Consider the following 15,678-nt stretch of genomic DNA (forward strand, 5'->3'; position numbering starts at 1 on the left):
TGGCTTTCAAAAGCCAATAGAATTGTCCAGGCTGTCTCTGCCCTGCTGAGCCCGCCAAAAGTCCCATTCTGCAAACGGTGCTGCACCAGTTGAGTAGTCCTCGACTTACGACCGGTTGAGTAGTCCTCGACTTACGACCAGTTGGGGGTCGCGGCATTAAAAAGGTTGAGAACCACTGTTATAGACTGCTAAAAGGTCAGAAATGCAAGGTGGAAACTCTAGAGATGATGGGGATTTCTCTGTTTCTCATTAGGACTCTGTTGGGGAGCCCCTCTATATGCTCTTCCGGGGTATCAAGCACCAAGTAGACAAGGGTCCTGTTGACTGGATAACTGGGAAGGCCAAGTACACCCTGAATGACAACCGACTTCTCCGAGAAGACCTAGAATATCGCACACTGGTAAGGGCCGGTCATGGACCTCTCGGGAAGAAGCGCCCAGCTAGAACCAATGTTGGACCACACAGTTGGCTGCATGCTTCTAGCAAGCATCTTCAGAGTCCGGGATGCTTCTTTCCCATCTCCATCCTCTTCCTAAGAATCTTCCCATTCTTAGCAAGTGGTCCTTTTCAAGCTCAGTACAGGCAGTCCTCGACTTACAACAATTCGTTGAGTGATTGCTCCAAGTTAACAACAGCTCTGAACAAAGTGACTTATGGCCGTTTTTCTCAGTTACGACCTTTTCAGCCTCCCCATACTCATGTGATCAAAATTCAGATGCCTAGCAAGTGATTCGTATTTATGAAGGTGGATGCGTCCTGGGATCACGTGATCCTCTTTTGCGACCTTCTGACAAGCCAAGTCAGTGGGGGAAGCCACAGGCACTTAACAACCGGGTTACTGACTTGTCAGCTGCGGTGTTTCGCTTAACAACTGGGGCAGGGAAGATCGTAAAATGGGGCAAAATTCATTTAGCAACTGTATCACTTAACGACATTTTGGGCTCAATTGTGGTCGTAAGCTGAGGACTGCCTGTAGATCAAGCCAAGTCTTCACCTTGGCTAAGCAGACATAATATGGGATGGCAAATGGTGCGACTCTTCTTGCCTGGGCTACTCCAACCTGTTGCTCTCCGTGGGATGTTCAACTTTAATTCGCACATTGGATGTGCAGTAACATCATTGCACAAATGGCCTGATTGCATAAAGATGTTGTGACACTATACAAGCACAGTAAGTACGATAATTGGATTTGCCGTGCAAATCCTGGGAGCTGAAGCCATAACACACCTAGACTGGAGAAGACTGTATTAAAGCATGAGCATCCAGCTTCACTTTTTTTCAGCTTAAGTAATATTTGATTACTTTAATAAGGCTGGGTTCACGTGCTGAACTGAGATGAATATAATACAGTTCCTGATGACATAGTTCCCATAGCACATGTAAACAAGGACTGGATTCCAGCACTTACACTGAATTACAAATTACCAGACCCATTCTCAGCGAGTCTAGCAAATTGTGATGATGATGATGATGATGATGATGATGATGATGATAATAATAATAATAATAATAATAATAATAATAATAATAATAATATAAACCGATTATGGAAAAGGCAAGCAAGGGTAGAACCAATAGTAATAGGTGCCTTGGGTGCAATCCCAAAACAATTGGAGTACCACTTGAACATCATTGGCACTGACAAATTCACCATTAGTCAATTGCAAAAGGCGGCCTTACTAGGAACTGCTTCCATCCTGCAACGATATCTGTAATACCATCAAACATCCACATCTGCCTATGCCAGGTCTTTGGTAAGGACTCGATAAGTAGACAAAAAATGCCAAATCCAGTCTGAACATCTGGCTGATTGCGATGATCAATAATTATGATGATGATGATGATGATGATGATCTAATCCAACCCCTTGCTTAGGTAGGAAATCCAGCATGCTAAAAGTGCACTCCCAAATCCCTACTTTTCTAGAAAGATTGTGCAGAGTGAAAGTATCAGAATCTTACCCGCACACAGTGGTTCTCTTTGAAAATGAGCCTTCTCTCCCCAATGCATCCATCTTTGAGGTTTAATTGGAGAAAACAGTTTGTCTACAGAACTAGCATGGTAGAAGCAGTCTTCGACTTACAACCATTTGTTTAGTGACTGTTCAAAATTTCAGTGGCACTGAAACAAACTGACTTATGACCCTTTTTCACACTTGCCCAGTGTCATGTGATCACCTTTTGCAAACTTCTAACAAGCAAAGTCAATGGGGAAGCCAGATTCACTTTACAGCCATGTTACTAACTTAACAACTGTGGCGATTCACTTAATAACCGTGGCAAGAAAGGTTGTAAAACTCATTTAACAGCTGTCTCGCTTAGCAACAGAAAATTAGGGCTTAATTGTGGTCGTAAATCGAGAGCTACCTGTATATTGCTTTGGAGCTAGTTTGATAGAATTCATTTCCCCATTAATCGATAATTGTTGTTGTTGTTAATTGCGAAGTCGTGTCCGACCCGTCGCGACCCCATGGACAACGTTCCTCCAGGTCTTCCTGTCCTCTACCATCTTCTGGAGTCCATTTAAGTTCACACCTACTGCTTCAGTGACTCCATCCAGCCATCTCATTCTCTGCCGTCCCCTTCTTCTATTGCCCTCAATCTTTCCCAGCATTAGGCCCTTTTCCAGTGAGTCCTTCCTTCTCATTAGGTGGCCAAAGTATTTGAGTTTCAACTTCAGGATCTGGCCTTCTAAAGAGCAGTCGGGGTTGATCTATTCTAGGACTGACCGGTTTGAACGCCTTGCAGTCCAAGGGACTCGCAGGAGTCTTCTCCAGCACCATAGTTCAAAGGCCTCAATTCTTTGGCGCTCAGCCTTTCTTGTGGTCCAACTTTCACAGCCATACATTGCAACTGGGAAAACCATGGCCTGGACTATACGCACTTTTGTTGGCAGGGTATAATCGATAATTACTTACTGAATAACTTTTGGGCAATTGGTATCTCCCTCTCTAATCCATCTTTTAGTCAGGTTGGGATGGGGTAGGGCGAACAGAAAAATTGGATCAAGCATCCCAACCATCTGAGTGTTGAATTTAGCCTCAGACAGATCAGTCTATTAATTTAACTGCTTTCTTGTCAACTAACTCTTTTCCTGAGATAAAATTCTTTAGTGGCCTCCCAAAATCAGATATTCTCAAAGCCAGTGATGGCGAACCTTTTAGAGACCGAGTGCCCCAAAACCGCCCCGTCCTGCGCCCTACCTTGCCTGCCCGCAGGACCACCCACCGCCTCCACGGCCCACCGCAGCAGATTGCCCAGGCAGCCCAGCAGCGCCATGGTGGCCACCGCCTCCACCTGCACCCCACAGCATCATCTGCATGCGACAGGGTGCGAGGGCAGAGTCTTGTCCCCGCTGCCTGGCTGCCATGTCCTTGGTTTTGCTACTCCACGCGGGCCGCACCCAGGGGCAACTCTCCTCCAGGGGGGGCTGCTGGTGAGGAGGGGGCCATGAGGGAAAGCGGGGCTGCGGCGACAGCGCGCATGCCCACAGAGAGGGCTCTGAAGGCTGCCTCTGGCACGCGTGCCATAGCTTCGCCACCACTGCTCTAAGCATTCAGTTTCTGCTGCCAGGTGTGAGAACAGTGAAAAAGCAGTAGAAGTGAGAGAAAGTGTGTAAGTCTCTCCCCACCCCCCAAATTCATCTGCAGTGTCACCTATCCTGCTTGTACCACTGGATATTTTTTCAGTGATTTTCATTCTGGCCAAATCATATTCATGACAGGGAGTGGAGAGGGAAGCCACCCTCCCACCCTCCTTTTCACTGGCTCTCTGATAGCTGATCACATCATTTCCATGCTTGCATGGCTGGCACATACCCACTGGGTCACGGGGGAGGAGTGTTGCATAAGCCATGAGCCAAATCAGTGACTATGAGGATAAAAGGGAAGCAACGTGTACCTCCAATTAATTAATTAGTTCGGTTCTAATCTAAGACAACAGAAGGAGCCACCAGCACTCCTGTGGTTGCCAGAAGCTAAGAAGAAGAAGAAGGGGAATATACTGAATCATTTGGTCTTGATTTCTTGTTTTTGCAGACATTAACTGCGCTGTCGCAAGCAGGGAACACAGGGGGAGGAACAGAGGGCAGCCAGGGAGTGTTGGTGAAGGGTCTGGATTGCGACACAATCACCCAAGTGAAAGAGAAGATCCTGGACCAGCTCTACAAAGGGACACCTTATTGCCATCGACCTGACCCAGACTCGCTTGACTTGGGTGAGTCAAAGACTGCTGGAAGGGCCACCTTGAGTAAGACCCCCCCCCCCAAAGTGGGAGGTCACTGGCCAGTGTCCCATGGCAGCACTGTCCAGGCTGCTAGGAAACTGCACAGCAGTATCCCATCCGTTTCCGAAGCAATCCAAATGAGCCAATAGGAAGGCTCTGAGGGAAGGATCACTTGACTTAACTGTAGCCAATGGTATGCTGGATGAACAAATGTGCTGCTCCCACACAAGTTGCTTTTTGTCTTGTATGTGTTGACAACAGAATGGCGGTCTGGGCTGGCTGGGCATCTCATCCTCTCTGATGAGGATGTGACTTCAATCGTCCAGGGCAGCTGGAAGAGGCTCAACACACTGCAACACTATAAGGTGAGGGAAGCCCTCTTACTTTTATGGCCCTTTCTGCGGCGGTTAGCTTAACTCGGGATAAGACCAGCTTTTGGCCTTTTCTCAGTAAGTATCCTTCTGCTCCTGGAACCTTCCAAAAGGTAAGAGGGTTAAGGCAAGGAGTCTTTTGGTCTTCTCTGCCTCAGAAGTCCATGAAAATACTCTCCCTTAGAGTTAGACTACAGGGGGCCTAGCAATTAAGATGCTGGGCTTGTTGACTGGAAGGTTAGCAGTTTGAGACCCAATCACCGCATGACGGGGTGAGTGTTCTGTCCCAGCCTACGTGAGTGGTTGTTAAACTCACAAGGAGGTTGGAACTGTGTTATTATTATTTACAGACCTTAAAAATGTCCAAAGGCAAAGGCAAACAAAACACAAATTCAGTGAAACTTGATTTCTTCCAAACGGAAATTGTCCAAAGGCAAATGCAAACAAAACACAATTCAATGAAACCTGATCTCTTCCAAATGGTTGCCTTCAGCCACCAGCACCTCCCACACCTTCCCTTTTATTATGCAGCCTAAGGCGTGGCTTCCTAATGCCTTCTCCTTTGCCTTTGGAGCCGCCCCATTGCCTTCCTCTGTCCAACTCTCATTGCCTGTCGGCGTTTGCAAGCATCCATGATGTCTTCCAGCTGTGAGTCCTCACAGTCTGACTCAGCCTCCCAGCACAGCTGTGTCTCAGCCTGAGCGCGAGTAGAGGGGCCAGGCTCCTCGTCAGACTGTAAATCTTGGAACTCATCAGAGCCTTCTTCTGACTCTGATGTCACTCCAGGCCCCTCCTCCTCCTCCTCTGATTCCCCAGACTCAGCTATGGGTCCACTGCCTGACGAGGAATCACAACAGTGAGCTCCTGTTACTTGCCTCAGCTCCTGCCCACCTAGCAGCTCAAAAGCATGGACATGCAAGTAGATAAATAGGTACCACATCAATGGGAAGGTAATAGCATTTTGTGTGCCTTGGCATATATATTGCCATGACCATGGAAGAATCTTCAGACATCGCTGGCTCCCTCAGCTAGGAAATGGACATGAGCACTGCCCTGTTAAGTCAGACACGACCGGACAGGGAAATCTATACCTTTTGTTAGTCTTCCATTTACTAACTGTTCAAAATTACGGCGGTGCTGAAAAAAGCGACTTAATGGCTGATCCTCATACTTTACCACCATCCCAGTGCCCCCATGGTCACATGATCAAAATTGGGGCGCTTAGTAACCAATATGTATTTTCAGCAGTTGCAGCATTGTGGGATCATGTGATTTTTAAATTTTCTTAAAATTGTTTTCTTTTATTTCCGGTCTGTATTATTTCTATAAATATTTGCCATTTGCAACTTTCCCAGATAGCTTCCAGCAAGTCAGTGGGGAAAGCCTGATTCGTTTAACAACCCCATGGTTTACTTAACAGTGATTCACTTAACAACTTCGGCACAAAAAAAAAAAAGCTTGCAAAATTGGCCGTGATTCAAAACAACCACCTTGCTTAACAACAGACACTCTGTTCCAGTTTGCGATTATACGTCAAGGACTATCTGTACTTACAATTATCTTACTATCAGACCAATTTTCCATTGATCCCAAATATGATTTCCCCTGACTAGAACAAGCTTTTGAGGTGATCAGGCTGAAATCTTGTTCCTCATCTGCTACTTAATAATTTTTTTAAAAGGAGACAGCTTCTTGTGAAAAATTGTTCTTATGCTAAACTTTGATCCACCATTCTGAAATGTAGCCAATGGGCTTTAGTTCCTGCAGATGTATCTATCTTGATTTCTGCCTGCCATCATTTTCCTCAGCATGCCTGGCTGAGGAATTCTGGGAGTTGAAGTCCACAAGTCATAAAAGGGCCAAGTTTGAAGACCCCCTGCAATAAAGTATATGCATGTGAAAAGGCACTCTGAGTACTGCTTTGACAGTGGAAAAGCAGGATATATGCATAAATAAATAACTAGCTGCCATTAACAACAAATGCTGTGATCAAATCAAAAAGGTTAATTTTAAAAATAAATTCTTCATAAGGAAATCTTGACCCTAAGTATTTTGGAGTTAAAGCCTGTCCTGTCAATCTCCAATCGTTTTAAATTATGGATACTGCTGAACTGGGTAGATTCTACTTTAATTATATCAAAAGCCATATTATGTCATATAGGTTATATCACATTAGCACACACAAAGAGATAAGAGGGTGTTAAGTGTCTAATCTCAAACGCCAACTTCCAAATATTTTTTGCTGAAAAGCAATGCAGCATGATGTTGAGTCCCGAAAGCGGTTTAACCCAAAATTTTTGTGCCTCCTCAGGTGCCTGATGGAGCCACGGTTGCACTGGTCCCTCGTATGACCAAGCACCTTCCCAGGGAGAATCAGGATTACATCCCTGGAGAGAGTGAGTGACCCCTCCAGTTCTTATTTGGTTATTGGGGGAAAAGCAGCTTGGGTGGACTGAATGGACAAAGGAACAAAATGGACTGAAAGTTAATTACCAAACCAGTTTGGAGTAGCAAGTTAATTTAAGAAGAAAGAAAGAAAAAATTGTTCAATTGAGAAACTGAGCAGCTGCCATCTGATGATCTACTTGCAGGGGTTCTCAACCTTGGCAACTTTAAGACTTGTGGATTTCAACTCCCAGAATTCCTCAGCCAGCTTTGCTGGCTGAGGAATTCTGGGAGTTGAAGTCCACAAGTCTTAAAGTTGCCAAGGTTGAGAATCCCTGATCTACTGCCAATCATCCAGAGTGGCCTTATGCTGGTTTGTGTTTTAGAAACCCCAATGCTGGAGGATGCGGATGAGGGTGGCATAAAGCTTTGGCACCTGGTGAAACCGACCGAGGAACCTGAGCTGCCTAAACATCGGCGAGGGAGCCTGCGGGAACGGGAGAGAGCCAAAGCGATTCCAGAGATCTACCTAACGCGCCTCCTTTCCATGAAGGTAAGAAGAGATCCAGTTGTTAGTTCTGCTCTTATTTATTCCCAACAATTCTTTCAGGCTTTATGTCCATGGATGCAATCTTCGGAGGAAGCCCTGTGGAAAGAATAAGACTTTCTTCTCAATAAGTATGCACAGTATTACAATGCCGGTCTACTTTCCTTGACTTGATCTCATCCACACTGTTGTTTACTGGGAATTTAATTGGAGGGCAAATGGAACAGGTAAAAGGAAGCATTTCAACACATTGGGCATAACTGCCCTCTGGGATTCTTTGATACATGGTGTAGTAATAATGTTAGGAGAGCTGAGAAGCTCCCCAACACAATATACTTCTAAGGCAGTGGTTCTCAACCTGTGGGTCGGGACCCCATTTGGGGTCGAATGACCATTTCACGGGGGTCACCAAACAAGGCTGTCCGCCATTTTGTTCCCCCTTTTCTTTGGCCACACCCCTGGCACCCGGTGATGTATAACTGGTTGGGGGTCACCACAACATGGGGAACTGTATTATGGGGTCGCGGCATTAGAAAGGTTGAGAACCACTGTTCTAAGGGCTCTGTAGGAAAAAGTATTTAAGATAGATGCACATTTTTGCTTTCCAACTCTGTGATAGAAAGATTTCTTTATTAGTGGAGATTAAGACAAACAACAACAGATAATTTGGCTTCAGAGATCCTGTAAAAAAAAAAAAATCATACAGGAAGTGGCCAGCTATTTTTTTCTTCTCTTCTTGATTTATCACAGGGGTCTCCAAACTTGGCAATCGTGTGGACTTCAATGCCCAGAATTAATTCCCCAGCCAGCATGTCTGGCTGAGGAATTCTGGAAGTTGAAATCCACAAGTCTTAAAATTGCCACCTTTGAAGACCCCTGGATTCCGGCCCGCAGAATTTGTGATTTTCTTAGCCAGTTTTCCTTAGATCAGAACTACGTGGTGAGATCTTCTTTCCCATAATGGGAGAGTCTATAACATCTATTGGCTGGTTCTGTGCTGTAAATTTATCCTAAGCTTTCCTTCAGGGTCTTCATTGCTCTTGTGTTTGTTGGCCCCAAAGAGAACTGTGCCATAACTTGGTCCGATTTGTGCTATATTTGCTTGTAGGGGACGCTACAGAAATTTGTAGATGATTTGTTCCAAGTGATCCTCAGTACCAATCGCCCTGTCCCTCTGGCTGTGAAATACTTTTTTGACCTGCTAGATGAGCAAGCACTGAATCATGGGATCACAGATCCAGAAACCATCCATATCTGGAAAACAAACAGGTAGACAACCAAAACTACTGGAAGCCGCTTCTCAAAAGCTTAATGTCTTGATTGTGCTATTTATTGGTTTGCTCTTCATTTCCCCATAGAAGATCATAACCTCGTAAAACTCTGCTGATGTCCAGTCCAATATCATATCTGGATTATTAATAATCCTATTTTACAGTTCGGGTATATAACACTCAGAAAAGTATGGACAAACCTAGATGTGATGGTGAATATGGCACCAGTGGGAGGAGGTTTATCTGTAAGACAGAACAATTAGAAATTTTGTAGGCACTGCAATTGGGGGAAAATAGGGTAAATCTCACTGTTTCATGTTTTATAGGCTTTGTTAAATAGCCTGTAAATTGCACTAGAGAAATACTTCACATCATGAAACTGGCATGTTTTGCACGTACAATTATAGTGTAACTGAGACTTAATTCACTGGCTGACTCATGCTCCCAGGGAATTTCATTTGTAGACAGCTGCAAACATCAGTATGATGGCCTGAGCTTCATGACATCATTGCACAAATGGCACAGTTGCATAATGATGTCATGACACTACACAAGTACAGTTAAGTATGATAATTGTAAAATGGGTCAGTCACATGACCGACCCAGTTTTATATTTTTTTGTGACAACTTTACATATTGTGCAGTTGTAAAAAGGCCTCTGTGGTTGTTAAGCAAACATAGCAGTTGTTAAGCAAACCAATAGTTCATTATTGGGCACTTTTCCCCTCAAAACAGAGGTTTTTGGCAAAATTGTCATAAAACATGGCCATGTGGCCACAGGATACTGCAGCCTGGTTGCCAAGTGTTTGAAATTTTGACGGACCACGGGGGGGCTGGACATCAGAACTATAAATCCCTGTCATAAGTACCCCCCCCATGTAGGTCTGTTGCGACTTCAAACAGTTGCTAAATGGCCAGTTATAAGTCGAGGACGACACGTACATAACTGACATCATTTGTATCATGATGTTGTCGTGAACATGTCATCTGCCAGCCTCTACCTGTTAGCCATCCTGCCGAGTGCTATTGACTGAGGGTTTTTTTTCTTCCTGCAGTCTGCCCTTAAGGTTCTGGATCAACATCATCAAGAACCCCCAGTTTGTGTTTGATGTGCAAACGTCAGATAATGTGGACGCTGTGCTCTTGGTCATCGCTCAGACCTTCATGGACTCCTGCACCCTCGCTGACCACAAACTGGGCCGGGTAAGCCTGAAAGAATGCAGCTTAGAATGAATGTGAAGAGAATCCGGAAGCCGTAACCCCCAAGTGGTTACTTGCTGGTGTAAGAGGTGTGTGGTGGGGTATCCAGGTTTTCCCTCCCAGATAGGCTGGTTCCATATTTTGCTCTATATTCTGGCAAGATCTCAAGGAGCTAACAATAAAAAGAATTCAATAGCACCTTCTCTTGCGGGTATATTGTCTCCTCCTGGTATAAAAGCCGCAGCCTTTTCTTAAAGGGAAGATGCTATTTTATGAGCATTTGTGTAACTCAGGGGCCTTCAAACCTGACCCTTTTATGACTTATGGACTTCAACTTCCAGAATTCCTCAGCCAGGCACTCTGGCTGAGGAATTCTGGGAGTTGAAGTCCATAAGTCATAAAAAGATCAAGTTTGAAGACCCCTGGTGTAACTTGTCACCTGTGGTTGCTGTATTTTCATGGACATCTCTTAGCTGACACTAGTGATGCCAACAATGCTAAGGAGCACCCCACCCATTTTTCCAGAGGAAGATTCAGAATAAGAAATGGAAGTATTCCGCCGATCCCTCCGGTTACAGCTTTGTCTTCCTTTCCTCCTCACTCCCCTTGAGAGAGAGTGTTAATTGTTTTCATTAGGCGTAAAACTTTTTGGGCCATGAAATTAATGTCTTGCTCTTTTTTTTTTTTTTTTGGGGTGGCCTTTCCAGGATTCCCCAATTAACAAGTTGCTCTACGCGCGAGACATTCCACGCTATAAGCAGATGGTGGAAAGGTAAGGAAGGAAGATTCAGAGGGAGGCCAGATGTATCCAGAGAAGGAGAACAGGCGGAGGATAAGCTGGATGTAACAATAAGGGGGGGAAATTATTTCTCTTCTGCAGGTACTACGCAGATATTCGCCAAACCATCTCGGCTAGTGATCAGGAGATGAATTCTGCCTTGGCGGAGCTATCACGGGTGAGGAGAGCCCCCCAGCTGCTCCCTTCTCTTTGTGCCATTCTTCGACACAGCATCGGCGTCCCTTCTTTTTGTGATTTGATTACAGATAGTCCTTGACTTATGATCAGTTGCTTAGCGACTGTTCGAAGTTATGACTCACCTGGAAGAAAGGGAGTTACAACCCAGTTCTTTTTTTTATTTTTTATTAAAAAGTTTTATAAAAATTACAATATCAACCCACCCCCCAAAAAAACCCTCTCCTTCCCCCACTTCCCAGAGCTGAATATAGGCTTACAAATATGTTAATCATAATCTAACATTAGCCAACTATATAAATAACCAAGTCCATAATGCACTTTAACTCCCCTTTAACATAAGTATAAACAAATTAAAAGTGAACATAATAATAATGAGAACATAAACAAATTAATATCCTAATTATTAAACAATACAATCCCCAAATAGTTAAACAATACTACTAAAAATAATAATAATAATATCATAATAATACTCTAAAATTCACTCATAGACTAAATGAAACTTCGTTCTGATGTCCCGACGGTCGATCTCCGCCAAGGTCACATGAGCACACTTCAGGCGCTTGGCAACACAGCCACATTTGTCATCGTTTGCAGCACCCCACAGTTACATTACTGCATTTCATCACATTTTTGCCTAAAACTTACTTCCAGTTTTTGGCAAAACTATACCTGTTTTGAGAACCGTTGGTCCTCTTGACCACCGCTACATTTGCTTAATGACACGGGATTCATTTTTTTCAACCGCTGCAAAAAAGGGTTGTAAAATCAAGTCAGTCAGCACCCACCATCACCGTTGTAACTTGAAGACTACCTATACGACAATGCCTTGTAGCTGGGGCTCTCGTTGAAGATCATTCAGGAGCTTCAGTTTCTCAAAATGAAGCTTCAGGGAATTGGCTGATAAAATCATAAGAAACCACTGTCTGGCAGCCATTTTGGTTGCCAGCCATTTCTCCATCTGGTCAGAGATTTCTAATGGCCTGAATGGCTGCTACTGCTGCTGCTGCTGGTGAAGGTATCGCAAGGTAGTGCAAAGAACCTCTCTTCTTTATGGACTTGCTGAGGCTCTTTAGTCATTTTAGGCAGTTCCTTAGATTTCCTCCCCATGTTAGTGAAGCAAGTGTCAGATGTCTCTTCAGGCCAGGCCCCATCAGGCCTGTCAGAGGACTGAAGGCTAAAACATATAAGGAACGGTTACTGGAATTGGGTATGTCTAGTTTAATGAAGAGAAGGACGATGGGGGACATGATAGCAAGCTTCCAATATCTCAGGGGTTGCCACAAAGAAGAGAGAGTCAAGCTATCCCCCAAAGCACCTGAAGGCAGGAAAAAGAAGCAATGGGTGGAAACTAATCAAGGAGAGAAGCAACCTAGAACTAAGGAGAAACTTCCTGACAGTTAGAACAATTAACCAGTGGAACAACCTGCCTCCAGAAGCGGTGAATGCTCCAACACTGGAAGTCTTTAAGAAGAGACTGGACAGCCATTTGTCTGAAATATTATACCATTTCAGACAAATGGCTGTCCATTCTCTTCTTAAAGACTTCCAGTGTTGGAACATTCACAGCTTCTGGAGGCAGGTTGTTCTACTGGTTAGTTGTTCTAATTGTCAGAAGATTGTAAGTGAGGCCAGGCTGCTGAGCACCTGAATTTTTGTGCTGCAATGGCTATAACTTCAGGCACAGATTGTAAGTCTATTTTTTTTTTACCACCATCATAACTTTGAGCGGCCATAAGTCGAGGGCTACCTGTAGGACAGAATTAAATTGCACTTCCTAGCTCCCCTCTCCTGGATGTAGACTGTGGTTGCCCTATAGCAGCTTGGGAAAAGACATTACAAAGAAAACTAGGATTAGTTCAGATAATCCACAGGCTGCAGCCATAACTCCGGTCGTGTCGTCCTTGTTCGTTCCTTGGCATCTCCAGCTAAAAGCCTCAGAGAAGATATGATGAGACAGGCATGAAATGGAGAAGAGGAGGCAATTCATCTGCCTCAGTGTAAGGGAGACTGTGACTCTTTTGCCACCTGGCCTGCCCAGCATGGAACTTGATCTACTGTACTTTGAACATGGCTTGGGGAGACTTTGGCTCTCATTAACTAAAAATAGTCGGTGTCTCTTACTTACAGAATTACTCAGGTGAACTTAATTCCTTGGTGGCTTTGCATGAACTTTACAAGTACATCAACAAATACTATGATCAGGTGAGAGTATTTTCTTTCCAACTTGGGGGTTTATTTTTGATGAGGGGGGGCCAGATGTAGAGACCCACACCCATCTTCCCTATTCTGATTGGGGTGACAAATGAGTGCAAAAAAAAAGATTGTGGCTCTCTTTGGGCGCTCTAGTGGCAAAACAATATCTTCAGATTATATTCCACCAGAGCTTGGAGCATTGATGGCTAAAAGGAAGCAAGTCCTTTTTAAGCAGTCTGCTTCTTGCATTCTGTCCAACTGAATTCAATAAAGTTCCTCTCACTCTATGCCCCAGACATCTGTTTTCATACTTCTCCTTGGCCTATGAAAGGGTCAGTAAAGAAAGGAAATCTGGAGATCCATTTTGAGCCCGGGGGGGGGGCGGAATCCAGTTCTCCAGATCTAAAAGAGCGCATTCCACAGTTTGAACATCACCATCAAAAAGGCCCCAGTGCTAGCAGATGCTGGCCCCGTATCAGGCAAGGAAAACACCCAGAAGAGGTCAGTTAAAGCTCCCCCGAGATTTGGAAAGGTTTTTAGATGAACTGTCCCATGAGACACGTCTCCACAGGCAAGAGAGGCATTCCCTCAAATATCTGGGCCTGATGGTGAAGGCAATCCTTGGTTAATAGCTCCGGTTCTGCCCACAGATCATCACCGCCTTGGAGGAAGACCCGATTGCACAGAAAATGCAGCTGGGATACCGCCTGCAGCAGATTGCCGCAGCAGTGGAGAACAAAGTCACAGATTTGTGAGGTGTCCAAGGGACAGACGGCTAGAAAGAAAACAGACGGCACCCACTGCCGTCCCAACCGATGCTCCTCACTGAGGTGGAGAGAAGCACCAGCAGATGGTCAGAAAATGCCAAGGGCAAGGAGGTGCCAGAGAACTACTACTTTTTTTTTTACAGACTCTTTTTTTAAAAAAATAACACTTAAAAGTAATGATAATAATGAACCGTGTGCCCAGAAGCCGAAAGGCTCCGCCAGATGAACTGAGCCATTTTCAGCCAGGAGGCCAGATGTTATGAATGGGCCAAGGGCGTTAGAGAACAGTGCAGCTGTGGGAGATGCTGGATCTTTACACACACAAATACACCCCACCCTGTGAAGAGTGAGGTAGGAAACTGAACTCTCATTGAGCTTCCTACGGACTTTTCTTGGATCCCTATTGGCTTAACACAGGGAGATCCCCCACCCTGCCCTTTTTGCTGCACTTGGGAGTCTTTTCTTAACACCCAGCGAGACCTACCTTCCTCCAAATTATGGGGGACGAGCTAAGACAAGGCACAACGGATGAAGGAAAAGGCCAGAGGAGGGCAGATCCAGCTTATTTTTCCACCATACCCACTCAAGATGGTCCTTGAGTTCCCTGGGCGTGCCTTCCTGTAGCTGCTGCTTCCGGCCCTTGCCTGGTTCTGCTTTCCTAAAAGCACAAACAACACTGGTACCCCCATTGGCCTTTGCCTTCCCAACAGTCGATAGGGGTCACCCATTTGCTCTGCAGAAAAGAGGCAAGGCCTACAGGACCGTCAAGCTTTTGAGTTCTTCCCCCTGCCCCTTTGCGTTAGCACTTCTTGAGTAAACATCTGCCTTCTGAGAATTCCTTCTTCCTAGACCCCCAACTCACCCTTCTTCCCCAGTTAGAGACTTTCCCATCTTTTTTTCAGAGGTTTCTTGGAAGGATGACATAGCTCAGCGATGGCGAACCTTTTAGAGACCGAGTGCCCAAAAACTGGCCCCGCCCCTGCTCCACCCCCTGCCCCGCCTGCCCACAGGGCCACTCACCGCCTCAAGGGCCCGCTGCAGATCACCCAGGCAGCCCAGCAGCGCCATGGTGGCCACGCCCTCTGCCTGTGCCCCACAGCATCAACTATGCGCGATGGGGTATGAGGGCAGAGTCTTGTCTACATTGCCTGGCTGCCATGTCCTTGGCTGCGCTGCTTCGCATGGGCCACACTCGGGGGCGACTCTCCTCCAGGGGTACTGCTGGTGAGGAGGGGGTCACGGGGGGAGGCAAGGCTGGGGCAACGGCATGTGTGCCCACAGAGAGGCTCCAAGGGCCACCTCTGGCACCCATGTCCTAGGTTCACCACCCCTGACATAGCTGGTGATTTTGCCCCTTTGATTTTCTCCTTCACGCTGGCAGGTTTTGCTATTTGTAAGCCTGCGGCTGTCTGGCCCCATTGGTGGCTGTGCCCTTCTCCTGTCTCTTTGAGAGCAGCTAGATTTACAGGCATTAGCAGATGATAATGTTTATCTTCATGTCATGACAAGGACCGCCTGCTGATTTTTGTAACTTAATCTGCTATTAAAGAGCCTGGAGAAAAAGCCAAGAAGAGCCCCCCTCTCCCCCCCCCTTTTTTTTTGGCAAGCTTTATTCTGGTTAAAATTAAATTTCAGCCACAGGTTGATGCATTGCTTAATTGTTCCCCAATCCTTTCTACTAAGAGATGAGACAAGCACATCAGCACTCTTAATTTTTTCTCTTTGCCTCTTTTGCTTCTGTT

The 15,678-nt window shown here is 45.4% G+C and overlaps 1 protein-coding gene across 7 annotated transcripts in view; it reads left to right on the top strand.

Moving 5' to 3' along the window:
* Nucleotides 1–14,978, top strand: part of PLXNB1 (plexin B1) — a 180,345-nt gene extending 165,367 nt beyond the window's left edge. For all 7 annotated transcript variants that reach the window (XM_039369307.1, XM_039369310.1, XM_039369311.1 and 4 more), the window contains 11 exons: nt 254–400; nt 4,037–4,214; nt 4,485–4,588; nt 6,906–6,990; nt 7,366–7,532; nt 8,635–8,795; nt 9,853–10,000; nt 10,705–10,769; nt 10,878–10,953; nt 13,104–13,178; nt 13,820–14,978. In XM_039369307.1, coding sequence (XP_039225241.1) covers nt 254–400; nt 4,037–4,214; nt 4,485–4,588; nt 6,906–6,990; nt 7,366–7,532; nt 8,635–8,795; nt 9,853–10,000; nt 10,705–10,769; nt 10,878–10,953; nt 13,104–13,178; nt 13,820–13,924 — 1,311 coding nt within the window. In that variant the 3' untranslated portion in view covers nt 13,925–14,978. The remainder of the gene's footprint in view (nt 1–253; nt 401–4,036; nt 4,215–4,484; nt 4,589–6,905; nt 6,991–7,365; nt 7,533–8,634; nt 8,796–9,852; nt 10,001–10,704; nt 10,770–10,877; nt 10,954–13,103; nt 13,179–13,819) is intronic.
* The last annotated feature ends 700 nt before the right edge of the window (nt 14,979–15,678 follow it).

Source organism: Crotalus tigris, unplaced genomic scaffold, assembly GCF_016545835.1.
Source record: "Crotalus tigris isolate CLP2741 ecotype Arizona unplaced genomic scaffold, ASM1654583v1 scf7180000021037.190999, whole genome shotgun sequence".
NCBI lineage: Eukaryota > Metazoa > Chordata > Lepidosauria > Squamata > Viperidae > Crotalus > Crotalus tigris.